This window comes from Etheostoma spectabile, chromosome 23, assembly GCF_008692095.1.
Source record: "Etheostoma spectabile isolate EspeVRDwgs_2016 chromosome 23, UIUC_Espe_1.0, whole genome shotgun sequence".
In the NCBI taxonomy this organism is placed as follows: domain Eukaryota; kingdom Metazoa; phylum Chordata; class Actinopteri; order Perciformes; family Percidae; genus Etheostoma; species Etheostoma spectabile.
Window position 1 is genome coordinate 9,455,905 of NC_045755.1, and position 20,500 is coordinate 9,476,404.

At 45.0% G+C, this 20,500-nt stretch overlaps 1 protein-coding gene across 16 annotated transcripts in view; it reads left to right on the forward strand.

The window, feature by feature from the left end:
• The window catches only part of nrcama (neuronal cell adhesion molecule a), a 1,100,153-nt gene extending 1,080,260 nt beyond the window's left edge, over window positions 1–19,893 (forward strand). For 5 of the 16 annotated variants that reach the window (XM_032505053.1, XM_032505056.1, XM_032505052.1 and 2 more), the window contains 17 exons: window positions 1,425–1,454; window positions 2,101–2,202; window positions 2,476–2,673; window positions 2,774–2,844; window positions 2,964–3,189; window positions 3,772–3,887; window positions 5,523–5,730; window positions 6,324–6,446; window positions 6,580–6,756; window positions 6,984–7,016; window positions 7,707–7,772; window positions 8,456–8,578; window positions 8,757–8,912; window positions 9,363–9,494; window positions 9,575–9,653; window positions 16,665–16,676; window positions 18,058–19,893. In XM_032505053.1, coding sequence (XP_032360944.1) covers window positions 1,425–1,454; window positions 2,101–2,202; window positions 2,476–2,673; window positions 2,774–2,844; window positions 2,964–3,189; window positions 3,772–3,887; window positions 5,523–5,730; window positions 6,324–6,446; window positions 6,580–6,756; window positions 6,984–7,016; window positions 7,707–7,772; window positions 8,456–8,578; window positions 8,757–8,912; window positions 9,363–9,494; window positions 9,575–9,653; window positions 16,665–16,676; window positions 18,058–18,292 — 2,087 coding nt within the window. In that variant the 3' untranslated portion in view covers window positions 18,293–19,893. The remainder of the gene's footprint in view (window positions 1–1,424; window positions 1,455–2,100; window positions 2,203–2,475; window positions 2,674–2,773; window positions 2,845–2,963; window positions 3,190–3,771; window positions 3,888–5,522; window positions 5,731–6,323; window positions 6,447–6,579; window positions 6,757–6,983; window positions 7,017–7,706; window positions 7,773–8,455; window positions 8,579–8,756; window positions 8,913–9,362; window positions 9,495–9,574; window positions 9,654–16,664; window positions 16,677–18,057) is intronic. The other 11 variants (XM_032505057.1, XM_032505059.1, XM_032505054.1 and 8 more) reach the window with 10 other exon arrangements.
• Window positions 19,894–20,500: the final 607 nt, after the last annotated feature.

A 20,500-nucleotide genomic window follows, 5' to 3' on the forward strand; every position in this document is an offset into this window, starting at 1 on the left:
GTCTGTCTATCATCATTGCACTTGGAGAAAACTGGAATGTTTCATCCGTCCCGCGTTTGAATTGTCCCGGCTCTTCCCTACTGGATCTCAGTGCTGCATTTGACATGGTCAACCACAACTTGTTACTACACCAATTGGAAAACAGGTTTGGACTTTCTGGCACAGTACTAAACTGATTTGAATCCTACTTAAATAACAGAGGCTACTTTGTGTCAGTAGGTAATTACACATCTGAGCAGACAAATATGACATGCAAAGCTCCCCAAGGCTCCATTCTGGGGCCTTTTCTGTGTATCATCTACATGCCTGAGATTATGGAAAACAACACAATAAATGACCATAATCATGCAGACGACACACATTTACATAACCATATCACCAGGGAAATATGGTCCAAAACAAACACTAAATGCATTGAACAAATCAACGATTGGATGTGCCAAACAAAGACAAAACTGAGGTATTGTTTTTTGGAGCCAAAGAGGAATGATTAAAATTCAGCAGTCAGGTTCAATGGGCAATGTTAAACACAACGGAAAAAGCCAGAAATGTTGGTGTAGTCATAGACTCAGACCTGCATTTTAACAGCCACAATAAGACAAGTACAAAGTGAACCTACATTACCATAATTTTAACAATATATCAAGGGTTAAATGACTTAATGTCACAGCAGGTTTTGGAAAAACGTATCTGTGCTTTTATCTTCAGTAGACTAGACTACTGTAATAGTGTCTTTACAGGTCTCCCAAAAAAATCAATTAGACAGCTGCAGCCGATTGCAGTTACTGCTTGAGTCCTCACTAAGACCAAGAAAGTGGATCACATCTCCATTTCTGAGTTCTTTACACTGGCTTCTTGTCGCTCAAAGAATTTAATTGAAAATACGATTGTTGGTTTATAAAGCACATATTGGTTTAGGGCCAAAATACATTTCTGATCTAATGCTTCATTATGAACCCTTCAGATCTCTCAGGTTGTCTGGGACATGTATGCTTTCTCTCCAAAGGTTGAAGACTTTTCTATTTAATGCTACATTTTTTTAGCTGCATCAAGTAAAATAGTTAATTTCTTACACTGCACTGTTTATTCTTGCATTTTAACCTGTCTCATTCTGTTTTAGCTGTTTTTATATTCTCTTTAATGAATGTTGTAACTGCTGTTTAATGTTTTATGGAAAGTACTTTGAATTGCCTTGATGCTGAAATGTGCTATATAAATAAAGCTGCCTTGCCTTATAATTTATATAAAAATAGCAATATTGAAGTACACTGAAACCATTATTTCACCAAGTTCAAATTTCAGAAATAGCAGGTATCAGTTCTTATTGTCACAATACCACAGGATTTTCCCTGCTTTTCTGCTGTTTCTAATATCTGTCACTAACATCTCTTCTTGTACTTTACTTTTGCTTCTTGCTGTCTCAGAGCCAACTCCTACTCCACCTATTGTCTACGGTAAACAATGTGCACAGATTAGGATTTTGTAACTTCTATGGTCAAGTTCTGTTTGTAAAGCATTTCATTTCAACGCAGTGTTTATTTTATGTTGGTTGTTCTTCTTGCTTGTTTCATATTTCATATTGTACCATTTTATGTTTATTTAATTTTGTTTTGTATGGGGTAAAGATTTTAAAATTTGAGTGTTTTGTGAAAAACACTGCCTCTGCACGCACTGGTCAACCATACAGGTGTTTTTACTTAACCTGCCTGATTAAGACCCTTCTCAGGTGTTTGTGCTCATTGTGATTGACTGCAGAGGTATAATTAGCAAGAAATAAAACACCTGTGTGGATGTGCACAATCTCAAAATGTTTAATTGCACAAAATAATACTGCACTTTTGAATACAACATTAAGAAACAAGGTTTTCTTAACAATGTTATAACACATTTTACAAACTGCCTGTTGTGTACTGAATGCAAATGTTCTAATGAACAGTGGCATGTTTGTCTCCAACTCTTGTTAGATTATTTTTATTCCACGGTCATTGTAGAACTCTCTTTTCAGTGTCAAAATTTTCCATCAAAATAGTAGCAATGACTTGCTTTAATCAAATAGCAGAGAGAGACTTTTCATTTTTTTTGTGGTACTCTTGTTTGCAGGGAACCCTGACCCTCCGACAGACCTGGAACTGACTGACCAGACAGAGAGGAGCGTTCAGCTCACCTGGACCCCCGGAGATGAACACAACAGTCCCACACAGAGTATGAAATGTTCAATGTATCAATCTACACTACACTTTTTTTCACATTTAAAAAAAGTCAGAATCCTCCATTGTGCAGATTCAGTTTATGTTTCTGCAAGCAGCAACTGTTGTTTTGTGGGATTAAACAAGACAGGAACTTGGTAGTTAGCATGATGAGCAATGAGCCACCACATCTTAATATACACAGAATGTATACACAGTAATATTATTAATATGTTTCTTTGTGGCAGTGTCTACACTTCGATCTTTTTTTTTTTTCCATCTTCCCTAGAGTTTCTGATCCAATATGAGGATCTGCTCCACCAGCCAGGAGTTTGGATCAACCTGACCGATGCCCCTGGTACTAGCACCACAGTGCAGTTAAACCTCTCTCCTTATGTCTACTACTCCTTCAGAGTCCTGGCTCTGAACGGCGTTGGCTACAGCCAGCCCAGCCAGCCGTCAAGGCAATACAGGACTAACCCTTCAGGTGATTAACATGGTCACCTTCTGAAAAAAATTGTATGCAATATTTAAAATAATACAAAAACACCAACTGATTGAACCATCAATGTATTTGTTTTTTCCAGCTCCTGATGAAAATCCATCAGATGTTCAGGGTGTAGGAACACAGCCTGGCAACTTGGTCATCTCTTGGACAGTGAGCTATCCTTTCAGATTTTTATTATGGGCTGTATGCAAGTAAAGATAGACGCTAAGATAGAATATTTTAAATGTTTTTTTCAGCAACTCACAATAATAAATAAATTCTCTGTACAGCCGCTGACAGGATTTCTGGCTAACGGGCCCGGTCTGGAGTACAAAGTGCAATGGAGACAAAAGGATGTCGAGGAGGATTGGTCCTCAAAGACTGTGGCAAACGTTTCCCAGTTTGTTGTGTCTGGAACTCCAACTTACGTGCCCTACGAGATCAAGGTTCAAGCTATAAACGATTATGGCAGCGGCCCAGAGCCTGAAGTAGTGATTGGATACTCTGGAGAAGACTGTGAGTGAACAGATTTTTTTAATTTTATTTTTGGGGGGGCTTTTCCGCCTTTATTTGATAGGACAGCTATGAGAACGGGGAGAGAGAAAGGGGAAGACATGCATGAAAGTCGTCACAGGTCGGATTTGATCCCTCTGCGTCGAGGCATAAACCTCGAAGTATATGTGTGCCTGCTCTACCCACTGATCCCACCAAGCCTCACAAATGTGAGCTTTTTATATAAATTGTTATATACTTTTCAGAGTTTTGTTTTGTTCAAAAATGTTTTTCTTTTGTTTAGTCATCAATAAAAGACATCATTTGTCTAGCGCCACCTTACAATTATCATTAGATTCAGCGTTAACATGGAAATCTTTTTTTGGAGGGTTCAGTCAACATTGGCTGCCATTTTGTTTCTAATGGGTATGATTGAAAGTTCAGTTACTACTTTTGACCATTGATCCTTTTTAGCATTTTACATTTTTGATAAACTTGTGCAGTGGGTTGGGTAGGTGTCAGTTTAAATTATTATCTTACTATTTATTATAAGTCTAGTGGCTTTAAACTAGATCTTAACTGCTTTTCTTTCACATGTCTCTGCAGTGCCTCTGTCTGCTCCTGATAGTGTGCAGGTCATGGTTCACAACAGCACACTTGCGGAAGTACACTGGGAGCCTGTTTCTTTACAATCAGTTAGAGGAAAACTACAAGGATACAAGGTATTGTTTGATAAATGGTGATTTCTACAGCATGTCTATGGTTGTAGCAGGTGGGGCTACTGCCACTGACTGCAAGTCAATGCTTAAGTGACAAAACCCTTGCATGTTATAGCTTTTGCACTCACACACTAATTGTGAAACAATTACCCAGCAACACTAATGTATTTAACATTTTGCCATGTATTCAATCCCTGAATTTCAGCACACGGCACCCTTTCAGTGTTTATTTACAGAATGAGCAAAAAGCTTTGACTATATATTCACTGCACCGACATGATCAATTATCCAATTAAGCACAGACATATGTTGGCCAGCCTTTCAGTATGTGTCTCCCCCTGCACAGAAATTAAAAATAAAGTCCAAACCACAAGGCAATCTAATATGAGCTATAAATACAACCAACAATACACTGTTAAACTGTGTATGGAATTAAAGATAACAAAAAAGCCCTAATTTAGCTGCCTCTCTGAGAGAAAATATTAATTCCATTAAAAGTGAAAACATTAAACACCCAGTGGTTTATTTTTTGCATGTGCAGGTACAGCTTCCTCAGAGGTTGGCCATCTATGTGTCTACACCTTATTGGATAATTGATGAGGAGGCAGGCATTTTGCAGTGTGTTTATATATTGGGAGTGCTTTTGTTAAGTCTGTAAAATCTGTGCTAAAGGATGTGTGTTGAGATATGCTGGTTGAAAGTGCACACACCTTTTAAGTTTGTTAGTTGGTTACAGAGTTTAGTGTGTAGCTGCACATCCTAAAACATGTTAGATGTTAGGTGATATGTTAAGCCAAACATTTGCCTGCAGAGGGGTGTTTAATAAAGCAATATTACCATTTAAGCCAGGTGTACTTAAGTAACTATGGCTTATGTTCAGGTAATTTAGTTTTATAAAGTGGCTTTAAATAAGTCTCACTTTAAGTTGCTAGTGAAAACCCCTCCAGACAAACTGGTCATTGTCACAACCTACCACCAAACTGAAACAGTGTTTTATCCAAAATTCCAGTCGCCCCTCAGTACTGCTGCACTGTGAAGTCAGAATGAAATGGCAGCATTCATCTCAAAATATTTAGCTCAGACCTTCATAAATCTTAAGTATCTGCACAGTATTAGTGCAAGATGTTCTTCCAAACTGCACTGAAAATAAGCCAATAACACATTTAACCCTTGGCTATGGCTTCGTGGTAAAAGAGGCACTTTCACCATTTGCTTTCATCATAAAAGGCATGTAAATCAAATTATTGAAACAGACCCCAGAAATCAGACAACTTCCAAAAAAACTATATTTCAGGGTCCTATTTGATAATTCAGAGTAGGTTAATGTCATATATCATTCATTTTCAGGACCTTGAATATAGCAATTTTTTTTAAGTGTAAATTGATGAGATCTGTACTTTATTTGACCTGTGTTTTAAAGGCATGAACACAAGGCTCTTTAGCAAAGCTGGAACTAGTCTGATCACTTTACCTGGAAACAAAACAGTTTCCGTTGGTAAGGCTTTCTCAAGCCAGGCTTTTTACCATAGGCCAATCTGCATGTGTACATGGTGCCCTCACCATGTTCATGAGGAAATAACAGAACTAAAGTGCACATCAGGCTAATACAAGAATGACCTCCTGGTGTGCTTCTTCTAGGTATACTTCCGACGCATTCGTGGCTTGCATGAGACAGAGGAGGACACAGAACAGCAGGAGCAGGTTTTAACGTTCAGTGGGAATCGTAGCGAGGGACGTCTACCAGGCCTCCAGCCTTACAGCCTCTACAACCTCACCGTCAGAGTCCTTAATATCAAAGGAGAAGGGCCTCCTAGCCCCAGCAAGAAATTTGAGACACCTGAGGGAGGTGTGTATGGCTGACGTTGGCTGACATGATTGTTCTGCGGGCCTAAAGCATCGTGCATATCTTTTCTTGAAACTGCCTCCAAATATGAAATGATGAGCACAATTGAACTAAACCAGTTTTTAATACATAAGAACATCTTTTGTACTGTATCTGCCTTTTGATACCTACTATTAATACTATGGTTGCTATAACTAGCATTACTAGTACTACTTACTGCATGTGACAACAACCTTGCAGTACTTGTTGAAAACCTCACAGAATCACCACAGTTACCTACCCTAGCAACTACCAAGAGTGTCGATAGAAATCCCAAACAACCTAGCAAACCTGACGCTACACCCTAGCAATTGAATGCCATACCAACCTCCTTGTTTCGCCCTAAAACTACCTGGAACCCCCTACAAGCCTTTAGTTACACCCTTATTGTGTGTGAAACCTCATGGAACACCCTAGCAACAATGTGAAAATCCCCTAACAATCAAAGGTCTATGTTCTGCCACACAACAACCATCTTATGTTCTTACACTATAAATGCCCATGAATGGTCTTGTGCAATGTCCCAACCATGACTGTGGTTCTGGTTTTGTTTTCAGTCCCGGGGCCTCCTTCTTTTCTGAATGTCATAAACCCTGGTTTGGACTCTCTCACTCTGGAATGGGGCCCACCAATGAACAACAATGGACGCCTCGCTGGATACACACTAAAATACCAACCGGGTAGGCTTACCAGCTGCCTGACACACTGCCTGTTGTGTTCTACTCAGTAATATGCGTCATTTGTGCAAATGGAAAACCTTGTTGTGCATTCCTTTCACTTTCCTCATATCACTCCTTAACTCTGTCTCTGTAGTCAACACCACCAATGAACTGGGGCCTGTCAAGGTGATCACCTTCCTTGCCAATGAGACCACCATTACCCTGGGCAACCTGAACTCTAGCATGCTCTACAAGTTTTACATGAGTGCAAAGACAATAAAGGGCTCTGGCCCCATCATCACAGAGGAAGCCTTCACAGCCATGGACACAAGTGAGTTATTTTAGCCATTTAGCTTCATCTGTGTAGCTAGTTACAAGCACAAAAAGAGGAAAAGGACAAAGTCCTTTTATATGACATATAAGGAGTGCGAGTCAGAATCACAGTGCTCTGACAGATATAAGGCATTCCTGTGAGTTTAAGTGCACACGTATGAGGGCCTACTGGATTCCACAATTTATATCCCCTCTATCTCTTTCTCTTTTTTCTTCTGTCTAAAGCTCGAACTAAGCCCACTGTAGAGATGGGCAAAGGTAACCCAAGTTTGCCACTGGAAGCACTTGCATGTTATTCATATCATCAGATATTAGAAATGGAACAATAGCTTCGCATAGAAATTGTCTTAAATTATCCCTGCATGTTGCAACGTTAGCATGTCTTAGAATGTGAAAGTGAATAAATAGGATTACATGACTTCCATTGTGTCTACAAGGAAACCATGCTTGTGTCCTGTTCTGGGAGAATAGGTTGCACTTACTGCAACATAAGTTAAAGTACTGGGTTTTTAGAATTAGCTGTGCTTGCACTCTTTACCTCTTGTATTTGCCGTCTTCAAATGAACATATTTTCATTTGAAGTCTTACGCATGATGCTTGTGAATGTTTCAATCCAGTACTAACGCATACTTTATATACCGGCTGATGCTATAAACCAATTTATTGTGTGTGTGTGTGTGTGTGTGTGTGTGTGTGTGTGTATATAAATGACTAGAATTTCATTTTGAAAATATGCATGCTGAAGTGCTGTGATTTGTTTGGATGGTGAACCAGGTGCGTAACTCCTCCCTAAATCTTGGATTTGAGAGATGTTGCAACATGTTTTTAAATAAGCATGTTAGGTAGTTTTTAATAAGTTTTTCTTTAAAACAGTGGCCTGCTGTTCACTGTATGCTGTCTACTTTGTTGTGAATGCGTGTTGTCTCACTCTTTTCCATGTTCTTTCAGGCCCTTCAGAGCCCCCTCACCCAACCTCCCCCATCACTCAGTCTCCGCACCCCCCGTTTCACAAGGGTACAAGCACTCCCTGTATCTCCTTCTACCTCCCCAAATATCTTCACATATTATCTGCCCTGCAAAAAAATGTTCCATCTCAGAAAAAACAACTCTTTAAAATAACAGTTCTATTAATGGGAAATTCTCTCACCTGACTTTTGTTTGACTTGTTTTATGAGGAGTAATATAAGTCCTCACTAAGATGGCCATTTTCCCACAACTATTTAACTGACCTGTTTCTATGTTGTGGCAGGATCTGACACTGTGCTCAAAGTACTTTTGTCATACGATGAAAGCGGTGTTGCCATGTATTGTTTTGTATAGTGGGACATTTTTCTTAAACTGAGGTGGGACAGATGGCCAACAGCCAAATGCCTGTAAAGTGAGGCCCTGGTCAGTTGTACTTTTTTAATCCAATTCTCAAACAGACATGGAGTTTCTTTTTAATTCTTGACTTGAATTTGGCGGCTCAGGTTAAAGTAGCTGATGTATTTCTTTCTGGTTTTGTTTATAGGCACCAGCTTTATCCTAAACACTAGCATAATGTATGCTGTTTATTTCTTTTTAATGTTATTTCTACTTACTCCTTGTAAGTTTAAGACCAGTATTGGAAAGGCTTTATTTTATTGTAAGGACTTTGTGAAATTTGTACATTCTGGAATTAAAGCCCTTGATTTCTTTTTTTTCTCTTGTGTGCGCAGTGCCGCCTGTAGGCCCTGCGTTTGGCAAAGTTAACACGTCCATGTTGGAGGACGGTGCAGTGATCAGTTGGGATTACTTTGGACACCATAAGAATGTATATGTGGAATATGTTGTAGAAAACAGTAAGGCTTTGCTTTGTATTTGCAGTTATCTCAGAACATGGGTGCATGTATTGATTGGCTTTTTTACATAATTGAATCAATTTGATCCTTAACCATCAGAAAGATGTTTAAATACCATCCAATAATTATTCTACTATTATTCTATTCTATTCCTCTCCATCCATTTCAACAATTCCAGGTAAAGAGGACTGGAAAAGGGAGTTGGTAAATGGTTCACACTGGCATATGATAAAAGGTTTAAAGCCGGGGACATCCTATAAGGTGCGAGTGGTAGCTAGAGACCCAGCTGACCCGACGGTTCACAGCACAGACGAAGTGTTGGTTGCGGTGCCAGGTGAGGCGGCATGCCTCAGGATAGACGGTCTTTGTGTTTCATGTTTGTCTCATTTTTCTCATCCCTTTTCTGTTATATCTCATTATCAGACATACAATGCTACATTCAGACATGAATGTAAGGTAGTTAGTTTTATAGTTTAGTGTACTAGCATGTCAGAAGTTGCTATCATGGTTGGTCTGATGCATGTCACTTAAAATCATCACTAAGATGTCCATTGTTTTACTGTTCAGTTTTTTTGTGTGTTTACAGTGCCTAAACAATCATTGCATATTAATCCACTTGAAAATTAAATTTCTGTGTTTACAGCATATTTTAATCTCAGTGTTGCTCAGCATGAAGAAAAACGATTCCATCATTTTAACAGCCTGATTGAGATTTGGACTGACAGTCATGGTAACTGTTGGTCTCCATCTTTCCCTTCTCCTTTTTGTGCATGTGTGTGTCTAGCTGTACCTAACCGGCAGGTAGACATTGCCACCCAGGGCTGGTTTATTGGACTGATGTGTGCCATCGCTCTCCTCATCTTGGTGCTTCTCATAGTGTGTTTCATCAAAAGGAACAAGGGTGGCAAATACCCAGGTAATGCACACATTACTGTAATTTCAGACCTATTCACATGGAAATATTAAAACACAATTATCTTCTTTTTAAATCTACAGTGAAAGAGAAAGAAGATGCTCACCAAGACCCAGAGATCCAGCCTATGAAGGAGGATGATGGTACATTTGGAGAGTACAGGTGAGAGATGGAAAAGGAAAGACTAACGTATGGATCAGAATCATAGCATACAATAGTGGATGAAATGTCTTTTCTCATTAATTTTCTCACAACTTGACTGTTTATATGTAGAACATTTAACAGGCTGCAGAGACACTCTTCCCACCAGACTCCATTACCAAACATTCCATAGAGGCAAGAAAAAAAATCAGCACTTTGTGTTGTTTCTTTTAAGTTAATTATATGCTGTTCTATTTCGTATAGGCTTCGCCCTCTAAGGGCTACGCTATTGGGTTTATCCCTTCGCAACTGCATAGCTCGATCGTGAAGATTTTCTTTCCCCCCTAGCTCCACGCAGGCCCAACACTTCCCCGCACTTTAGCCTGCATATATACAGAGCGGACCCGTTGTTCGACTCCCACTTTTTCTTCAACTTCGCAGTATAAAGTCAAGCTCAAGACTTTCCGCCGGTGCCCGTGTCTGCCCCTCCTGCCGGACCGGCTACATCCTTCCGCCGGACCTCCACCCCCGTTGCGAGGCCTGCCTGGGTTGCCGTTCACGGCCGGCCCATGCTCTCACCCGCCCCGCCTCCTGCCAGTTTTGCGCCCGCCTGTCGTCTAAAGAGCTAACTCGCCGGGCGGAAGCTTTTCTGGTTTGCCAGGCTAGCGGGGACGGAGACGGCAGCTGGGCAACAGACAGGAATCCGTCGGCACCTTGGAGCCGCTGGCGGACGGCGTTTTCGACGAGCATGAGTCCCTGACTCCGCTCTCTCTGACCGCCTCCATCACCGTTTTCCCCCTCCTCCCCTCTGGGGAGGGTCCCCCTCCTCCCCTTTGGGGGATTGGGCCTCGGACGGCGATTGATGCTTTCCCGCTGGAGCTCTCTCCGTCTCCCTACGGCCCTGGGCACCGCCCGAGCGGCCTTCCCCTTTGCCCCACCCGGCTCCAGCCTCCACCGCTAAGGCTCTCTTCGCCGCCCCTGCCGAGATCATAAGAGGCGGCGGAGCTGAGAGGCATAGCGCTCCCACGGACTGCCAGCCCCCGCTCGCGGCCTTTTGAGCGGTGATGTTTATGCCCAGGAGCCGCCCTCTTCACGGGCCCCACTCTGGCCGCGCTTCGCGGCGCTTCGGCCATTTGTGGGGAGCTTTCTCCCCAGCCGGGGAAACTGAAGGCTCCCGTCTCTCGCTATGCCCCGTTTACTCGGTTCGGCGATACGGAACGCAGGTTTTCCTTCGTCCCTCCCTGGAGGGGAGCCTGGTCCATTTTGCTTCCGAAAGCTGCTTTCTTCGGCCCCCGGAAGCCCACGCCTCCCTCTCCCCAGGATCAAGTGTGCGCTCAAGTCACTGACCGGCCCACCAATGTGCCGCCCAGGGGCTGGCGCACAAACACATCGCCTTACGGCTCCGCCGCCGTCTCCGCGATGGCCACTACTCCGGCGCCCTCCCCTCGGCTTGCCACGGATATTGGTAAGCTATGACCGCCATCCTACCCTGACCTGGCGTCCACGGGTGCGCGCTGTCCAGGGTGATGCTTGGCAGCGTGTCCCCGCGAAACTCTGGCTCCACATGTCTCAGCTGCCAGCGGACATTACGCGAGCTTCTGTACGGTCCCCATAGCCCCCGATGGACTATTTGGGCCGCGCCTACAGACTGCCACGTCTCATCTCATCCATCAAGCGCGGAGGACGCCGACGCGTCGAGGCTCGGCTCGTGGAAGGCTCCTCCTCACAGCACCACCGTCGCCATGACAACCGTCACAAGCGGAGCGCCCCGCAGCATCGGCTGCGTCTTCCCAAGCTTCGGCGTCGGGGCCCCCACCCGGTCCCCCTCCCGCCGACAGACGATGCCACACGGCCGTCAACCTGCACGACGAGGCCGAGGACACATGAGAGCGGCCCCCACCTGGTCCACCCGCCTCCCGGCCACCCAGCACAGCAGCAGCGGCGGTGGCAATGACGGGACGTGGGATCGACTGTCCCTCTTCAGCTGAGAGTTGAAACACAACGGCCCTTTAAGGGCTACTCCCTCACATCTAAGAGCTGTTTCCCCTCAGCCGCAGTCCCTGTTTGCTCTAAACAGGGCACTGTTATGACAGTTGTTCCCACACACAAGCACACACCGGCCGTCGCCGCGAGCGGGGCGCCATTGCGTCCCCGCTGCGCAGGCAGCGGAAATGACGTCCTCCCACCGGTGACGACGACGCTGTCCACCCACCTCCCCACGGCGATGCCGGCGGGGCGGGGTCGGGTTAACCCAGTGACCGCTCCCGCCCCCCCCACGGCGGCGACCGGCCACTGCCCTTTCGAAAAACGCCCTACCATGGGCTGGGCGCGCATCACATCGTCTCGCCCAGCGCGGGATGGGCTCTGCGCTCCCTGCTTGCCGTCGGTGAACCAACACTCAGACATGTGCTCGCCCACTGTCAGAGTGCAGAGCGGCATGGATTGGCTTGACACACATGGACTCGTGGATGTCAAAGCTGATAACACGGGTTCACACTCCAGTCGTCCCTCCCCCCCGCCCCCTTTCGCGGGTGTGTTGGAGACGACGGTTTCATCCCTGCAGAGTCAACGCAATGACGTCAGAGTTAGAAGGGTTGCTGCGACGCGGAGCTATTTCCCGCGTCCCTCCAGGGGAGGAAAACGAGGTTTTACTCTCGCTATTTTCTCACCCCGAAGAAGTCAGGAGGACTGCGTCCCATCCTCGCCCTGTCAAAATTCAACGGTATGTCATGGCGCGCCCCTTCCACATGCTCACCATCAGGCACGTGTTGGAATGTGTGCGCCCCAACGAATGGTTACATCCGTGATCTGAGACGCTTACTTTCACATCCAAACATTCCCAGGCACAGGAAATTCGCCGCGCTTCTCCTCCAAGGGGCCGTTTCCAGTTCAACCGACTGCCATTGCGGATACTCACTAGCCCCCCGCACTTTTCCAAGTGCATGGAAACGGGCGCGCCATCCTTTTCGGAGGGAGGGATCAGAGTCCTCTTTTACTTGGACGATCTGCTCATTCTAGCCCCCTCTCGGGAGCGGGCGGCGCTGCCACACTTGTGAGGTTTCTGCAGCACCTACAACCGTGGGTTTTGCCATAATTGGAAGAAGAAGCGCCCTCGTCCCCGCACAATCGATATTTTATCTGGGCGTAGACATGACTCGATCAGCATGAGAGCCAGGATGTCAGCACCGAGGCAGGAACCCTGATTCTCTGTGGTCCCGCTTCAGGCCGCGCGCCGACAGTGTCAGCGCTGTCAGTTATGCGGCTCTTGGGCATGATGTCCGCGGCACACACGGTGGTCCCCCTGGGTCTCCTCCACATGAGGAAAGTCCAGAGGTGGTTTCACCGCCAGCGGCCGATCCCATTCGCCACAAATGGCGAATGCTGGCCCATCCCTCATTCCCTCCAATCAGACCTGCCATACTGGGGAGTCCCCAAACCCGTGTTCCGGGGTTCCCCTGGGCAGAGTGACGTCATATGTGACGGTGTACACAGACGCGTCCCTCACTGGCTGGGGGGAATGTGCGGTCACAGGTGGTGGGAGGGGCCTGGCCTCCTCCCCCCTCTCCCTCACATAAACTGCCTGGAGCTGTCCACGGTGTTGAAGGTGTTGAAACACTTTACACCAGTGGTGACGGGGGCATGGTTTAGTAAGGACGGCAACATCACGGCGGCGGCATTCATAAACCGCCAGGCGGCATACGCTCAGACCCGGCTGTTAGAAATACCAAAGAACGCCTCCTGCTGTGGGCGCACAGCCACTGCTGTCTCTCAAAGCAGTATATATCCCCGGGATTTTGAACCGGGCAGCCGACTTGAGTGAGGGGGGGCCCTCCCACAACGGTGAGATTGAATCCCACTATCGTTCAAACGTTATGGAGCAGGTCGGGGAAGCGGAGGTGGATCTGTTCTCTTCACGAGAAACACACAGTGCACACTGTGGTTCTCCTTGACCCGCGCGGACAACCTCCCCTCGGCGTAGCCGCCTTCTCCCACAAACCCTGGCCCAAAACCCTCCTATATGCTTTTCCCCCGGTCCCCCCTGATCCCTCCGCCTCCTGGAGGCGTCCAGGAGGAGGATCTGTTAATTGTTCTGGTGGCACCGAGCGCACGAGCGCGTCCTGGTTCCCAACCCTCGTTCAGCTGCTGGTGGCTCCCCCCTGGCAGATTCGTGGCGGAGAGACGCACTATCGCAGCTGAACGGTGCGATCTTTCATCCCCGAAAATCAGAGGCTGTGGGCTTGGTTGCGAGCGGGAACGCTTACAAGATTAGGCTTGCCCCCCGCCGTGGTACGCACTATCCAGGGCTCCAGAGCCCCTCTACCATAGCAGGCTACGCAGGGCGCTGGTCTCCTTCCAGCGCTGGTGCACGAGAGGACGCAGACCCCACATCGTGTCCCCTACCTCTCGTGCTGACGTACCTACAAACTCGGTGGTAGTTTGGCTCCATCTACGTCAAAGCATACGCAGCAGCCATCTCATCCTGTCACGAAGGTTTCGGTGAGAGGAACGTTTTTGCGCATCCCCTGGGAAGCGTTTCCGAAGGGGGTTAGGCGTCAAAAACCGGCTGTTCGCCCCCTCCCCCCCAATGGGACCTAGCTCTGGTGCTCCGGGCTCTGGGGAAGCCCCCCTTTGAGCCCTTGGCACAGGCTTCGCTCAGATGCTGTCGCTTAAGACAGCACTTCTCCTGCCCTAACGTCGGCCAAAAGGTGTGTTTTGTGCACTGTCAGTTTCTCCGTCCTGCCTCTCCATTAGAGGGACGGGAGCGCAGCCACCTTCAGCCAATCCCTCCTTCACACCGAAGACTTTAACTATTCTTTTCGGTCAAGGGTGTTTTCCCTCGAGGGTTTTTTCCCCCCACCTCACGCTAACGGTGCGGGAGGCTTCCCACCGTTTGTGTCCGGTGCGCGCTCTGTCACAATACATTTTACGCACGGCAAATATCAGGAAAATCCAGCAGCTGTTTGTGCATTATAGAGAACACTCCAAGGATCAGCCCTCTCAAAACAGCGTCTGTCTCACTGGCTGTGCGAGGTTATTACCCAGGCTTATAGCTCGGAAGGGAAAGACCCCCCCAAGACATTCGGGGTCCTCTACGGGGCTCTGTCGGCGTCTGCGGCTCTATTTAAAGGCATGGCAGTAGCCGACATTTGGCGGCAGCCTCCTGGGCTTCCCCGTGCCCCTTCATCCGCTTTTATCTGCGAGATATGTCTGAATCTTCCATGTCTCATGCGGTTTTGTCCACAGTCAGTGACGCGTAATGCCGCGCTGAATGTGCAAAAAAAAAAAAAGCGGATGCCTTGATTGTTGCCAATTTCCTTCACACCTAGTGCTGAATGACCCTGCTCTGCTGTCTCACCTCTCCTGTACCTGGGGTATTTCTTGTGAGACACAGTTTTAATCTCATACATTGTCATAATCATGTTGCATGCACGGAGGTAATCATGTCCTCCGTGCATGTGCGCGACAGGATCAATCACGCTTAACCCCATTAATCATTGTACTACTGCATCATATTGCGGGCCACTGAACCTTTCCGGCCACGCCATTGGCAGGGCAGGCTTTGTCAGAAGAATGGCTCTGACTAGCCTCTGTACATTGTTGCTGGGGCATGTGGTGTATGTTCGGCTTGTGGACCTTGTGCCGCGGTGGCATTGACTACATCAGCTTCGCCCTACAAATACGTAGCCCTTAGAGGGCGAAGCCTACGAAATAGAACGTTAGTTACTTTGGTAACTCCAGATTCTATTAGTATAGGCGTAGCCCTCTAAGGTCCGGGCCACCTGCTCCTAGAACATTAGTTGAGAAAAAGCTATGTTTTGGGAGTCGAACAACGGGTCCGCTCTGTATATAGCAGTAAATGCGGACGTAGTTGAGGCCTGCGCTGGACGCTAGGGCGGGAAAGAAAATCTTCACGACCTGCGCATGGCGCGAAGGGATAAACCCAATACGTAGCCCTTAGAGGGCGAAGCCTATACTAATAGAATCTGGAGTTACCAAAGTAACTAACGTTTTCAAAACAACAATTCATACAAATTCCACCATGGTGACATAGTTTTAGTTTTTTTTCATCACATTATCTAGGAATATTGAGGATTTATCACTTTAAGGCACTATGTAGAATTTTCAGAAATTCCTTGTTATTAATAAGACATGCTGCATGGATCTGGCGATGGTTGCTTCGTAAGGTTAACTGATCAAATTACTTGCAAACAGCAAGCTAGCCAATATACCAGCCATATCAGTCTGAAAGAATTGGCTGATGTTATCCACTCAAGTCAATATCTTGCTATGTTAGCTATCTAGCAATTTGTCCTCATTAGCAAGAAAGCTTTCATTAGCTAGCTAAAGCTACAATATTACAATATATTTCACAAGCTTTGCAATAATGTTAGTATACCAGTCCAATGGGAAGAAAGCCAGCTCAGTGTCCGTTTTGATTCCAAAAACCAAACAAAGGTATCTCCATAAATTGAAAGGCCCGACCATTGTTAACCTTTATTTTCCGCAATGTCGGTCACAAAAGAAATGTTGTGCCTACGTGGACTTTGTTTTGGATTCTGTGTTGTGGTGGGTGCCAGTCGTTAGTTGACCTCAGTGGACTCTATTTCTAAGCTAATGTTAGGTAACGTTGCACAATGTTGGCGCTGTATGGGAGCTAAAGAGAATCAGGGCATTTGGGAGCATGCATAAACATCACATCCTATGGATTTCTCAGGCTAGAAAACCCAAAAAAGTTGGGGAAGGTCTCAGTTACATTACAATCCGTTTATACATTGCCAATACCGAATGATCAATACATGTGAATTGCTTCACATTGTACCTTTTAAGACTTCTCAGGACTCAAGAGTTCTAAAAGTTGAAACAAAGTAGGTGCTATCAGCGAAATGTATATTTTAACCTAACATGGATGTAATTGTGCTACAAGTGTTTCCATATGCATACTTCTGTGTTGTCTTTGCATAAAAGACATTGTGGCTCATGAATTGCTTTTCATGTGTCCTTCCATTCTTATCTGTTTTATGGTGGGTTTAGGTCTATGGAAAGGTAAGACGAGATGCGGTAAAACCAGCATGCAATTCTATAGAACACATCAAGCCATGTCTCTGACTTGAGTGAAACCTAAAGCAAGGAGAAAGCACATCAACTGATCTGGTTTTTCTATGTCATCATACTGACTGAAATAGTCAACATCCTAACAACTGTTACAACCCTAACACTCAAATTAAACATAAAAAAATGAGCTTGCTTAATTTTTTTTTTTTTAAGTACAAATGCATTGAGCTTGCAAATAGAGTTGAAATGTATTAGAATCAGTTTGTAGAGCTTGCCTAAACACTGGAATAGGATGTTTTTAGACCAGATGAAAACAGGCTTTATTTTGGGGGGGTTAAAAAAAATGCATTTTGGATTATTGCATGTCAACTAAAAGCATATTGATTTAATTATCAAAAAGGTAAAGTATTGCAAGAGACTGAACAGCACGCATTTGCAAACTCTTTAGTAGTGGTCACCAACCCTAAACCTTAACAGCACTCAGACTTAAAACAGCACTAACCCTGTAGAAAGTACTATAAAATACTACAGATGTAGCTGAGCTGCTCCACTATACAAGTACCATAAAGTATATTGTTTCAGGCATCCTATTGTTACGTTGCATTATAATTTAATGAGCAGTTGTGCATATGTTTATGTCAACTTAAAGTGCTTATATTATGCTTTTTGGCTTTTTCCCTTTCCTTTATTGTTATATATCTTTTTTTGTGTATGTTATAGGTTTACAAAGTGAAAAAGCCCAAAGTCCAACCCAAAGGGACTTTCCATCTCCAACAGAAATTACTGTTCACAAACTGCTCCAAACAGTTCTATTGTAGTCCAGCCTTAACTTCCGTGATGAACGTGCGTTACTCTGTAACAAACGTTATAATGCTTGTCTAGCTGCAAGCATGGCAATCCGACATGTTCTGCAACTGACAAGCTAGCAGTGCAACTCCCAACAAAGATGGTACAGAAGTGAGGTGACTCACTCTGTAGCTTAAACAGAGGGCTCAACACACAGGGTGAAAAGAGGAGCTGTGCATTACAACCAAAATATGGTGTTTCCTGAAAATAAAGCACATAAACCTATTCTGGTACAATCTCTTAATACAATTATTAGCCTGGAAATGAGCATAATATAAGCACTTTAATGTTGCTTTCCCAGCACATCTGTACCATGCTGTGTACAAAACACAACAGCAGTATATTCTGTCATATGTGGTATTTGTGCATTGGAAAAGCCAGATTACTCATGCAAAAGGCTAATGCTTGGGTAATGGCCTGTCCTCTGTGTGATGACAGGGTTTCCGACCACTGCAGAAAAAAAGTTTAACAGACTGCAAGTATTGTCTCAATATCCTTCCTTCTCAACTTCTCCTGCCCTTTATAGTGACACAGAGGACCACAAGCCGCTGAAGGGCAGCCGGACACCATCCAACGGGACGGTGCGTCGCGACGAGAGCGATGACAGCCTGGTGGACTACGGGGAGGGCGGGGACGGACAGTTCAATGAGGACGGCTCCTTCATCGGCCAGTACAGCGGCAAGAAAGAGAAAGACACACACGAAGGCAACGAGAGTTCGGAGGCCCCGTCGCCTGTCAACGCCATGAACTCGTTTGTCTAACGGAGGGCCTGTGGCATGGCTGCAACGGTTTGCTGCGGCCACTCTTTGTCACCCTGGCAAATGTGACCATATCTGTGGTGACAGTTGCTAAGGTGACAGTCATGGAAACCTCATTTTACCATGGTGGCTGTCATTCAGGTGGCCCCTCACCATGGCTTCTTGTCACCAAGACTGCTGACACGCCCTCATCTCCACATCGCCCGCCCCTGTCCCACTGTGACCTCCTCTGATCTACACACACACACACACACACACACACACACACATACACCTCGGCAAAGACTAACACCACATCCCCCATAACCAATGAAAGAAGGTGTGAAGGTAGGGATGTGAGGACTCCAAGAAGAGGGAAGGAAAGAGGAAGCAATATAGAAAAGCAAAAGAAATGTACTAGGGAGTTTGACCTGTTAGACTGAGCTAAAGTGTGTGTGTTAGTGCCATTTCATTGCAAACCAAACATTCATGAACATGATGTATCCAAATAACTCAAATATATATTTTATCAAAGTACAGTAAATGACCCGCAGGCAGGCAAATATGCATTGAATTACGTTCATGACATGCATGGAGTAAATCATGATTCTATTCAGCATTTTACTACCCTCGTGTTGCAGAGGTGAGCTGTGGTTGAGGCTGTATATGGTGCACGTCTACTACCGACTGGTAATTCCTCTTGTTTGTTGCCAGTCAAAGTGTTAAATGGCGTAAAATATATAGAGGAAAAAAGTCCTGCAAGGTCTTCATGGATACTGCTGTGAAATGTGTGACTCAAAGTAGAGGCTAGCATATGTTGTTGTTGTTGTTGAGACAGATTAACTGTGTATGTAAAATTATTAGAAGAAAGCTATATTTTAGGGTCAGGGTTGTCCATTTATAGTTATTGGAAACCTTGAAAACAATTTGAACTCAGCGTTCGGTCACCAACCAGCCAACCAAAATTCCCACATTTATATCAATCGACCTGTTTTTAGCCTCACAGTTTGTCGAGCTTGTTCTTTGCTTGTATTTCTTAAATTTTTTTGCTTTCACTCCTAGTCTGTTACTTTACTCCAAGCTTATGCTTCTGGCTACTGAGCACTAACTGAACACTGTGATTGATCCAGTGTTATTGTCAAGTGCTTCCATACCAATAGTGGCCACTGTGCACGCCTTTCCTTTAGGCAATCTTGGTATTGTCAAAGCACCTGAACAGAATTAAGTGGTACCCACTTTTAGTTTCTGGATGTTTAGATTTTGATGATCAAGAACGTCTCAGCACGGTTTCTAGTGCCTTCATAGAGAACAGTGACTTAGATCCATAGAGTTACATCCCTCTTCATACACAGGACAGACCTGGGATCAGTGCAGTTCATGAGTTCTTTGCATACAGACTACCATCCCATATTACTCAATAGACAACTTGGAAGAATACGCTCTGTTTCAGTATGTTTTCCTAAGGGTGTGTTCAAACTAAGGCCTTTTAGTTTGAGCTATATTGTCACCAAGTCTTTAAAACAGTTTGTGAAACATCCATGTGGGCTTATTAACTTAAAATACCCTCTTTGAGTCTCACTTTAGCATCCAGGGTTCCTACACAGGGCTGAAAGCTATTTTAAAAAGGACATGGCATTAGTTGCGAGGAATAATTTTCAGCTATAGATTGTTATGGCCTTGTTGACAATCGTCTCCCCAGTAATTATCAGCCCATATGGTATGCAAACAGACCGCCAAATCATACCATCTAAGAATGAAAGGAAATGTGTGTAATATTCAAATGTGTAGAAAACAGAGCATTTACACCTCATGAGATGTCTTCATGTATTAATTTCATACATTCTCCTCGGAACACATTCATCTTGAGGAGGAGCCGCTGCTCCAGCAGAACTTAATTACTGCCAAACTATTCACCAGGTAACTGCCTATGGCAACCAGACTCACCATCTGGTACAGACTACTATTCAAACTGGACTTGCTGTCACTGGTAGCACTTAGAAATGAAGGGGTTGGAAAAAATTGCGTAATGATGCTGAATGTGGAAGCAAGTGTATCTGTTTATGGGAATGAAATTATTGCTTGTTTCACTGCAAATGGTAAAACACACTGGTGACTTTGGTTTATGCATTTAACCTTATATCTGTGTATGTTGTCACGTTCTGAGGGCAGCACTCAGTGAGTTTTCTATTTGTGTGTGTGTGTGTGTGTGTGTGTGTGTGTGTGTGTGTGTGT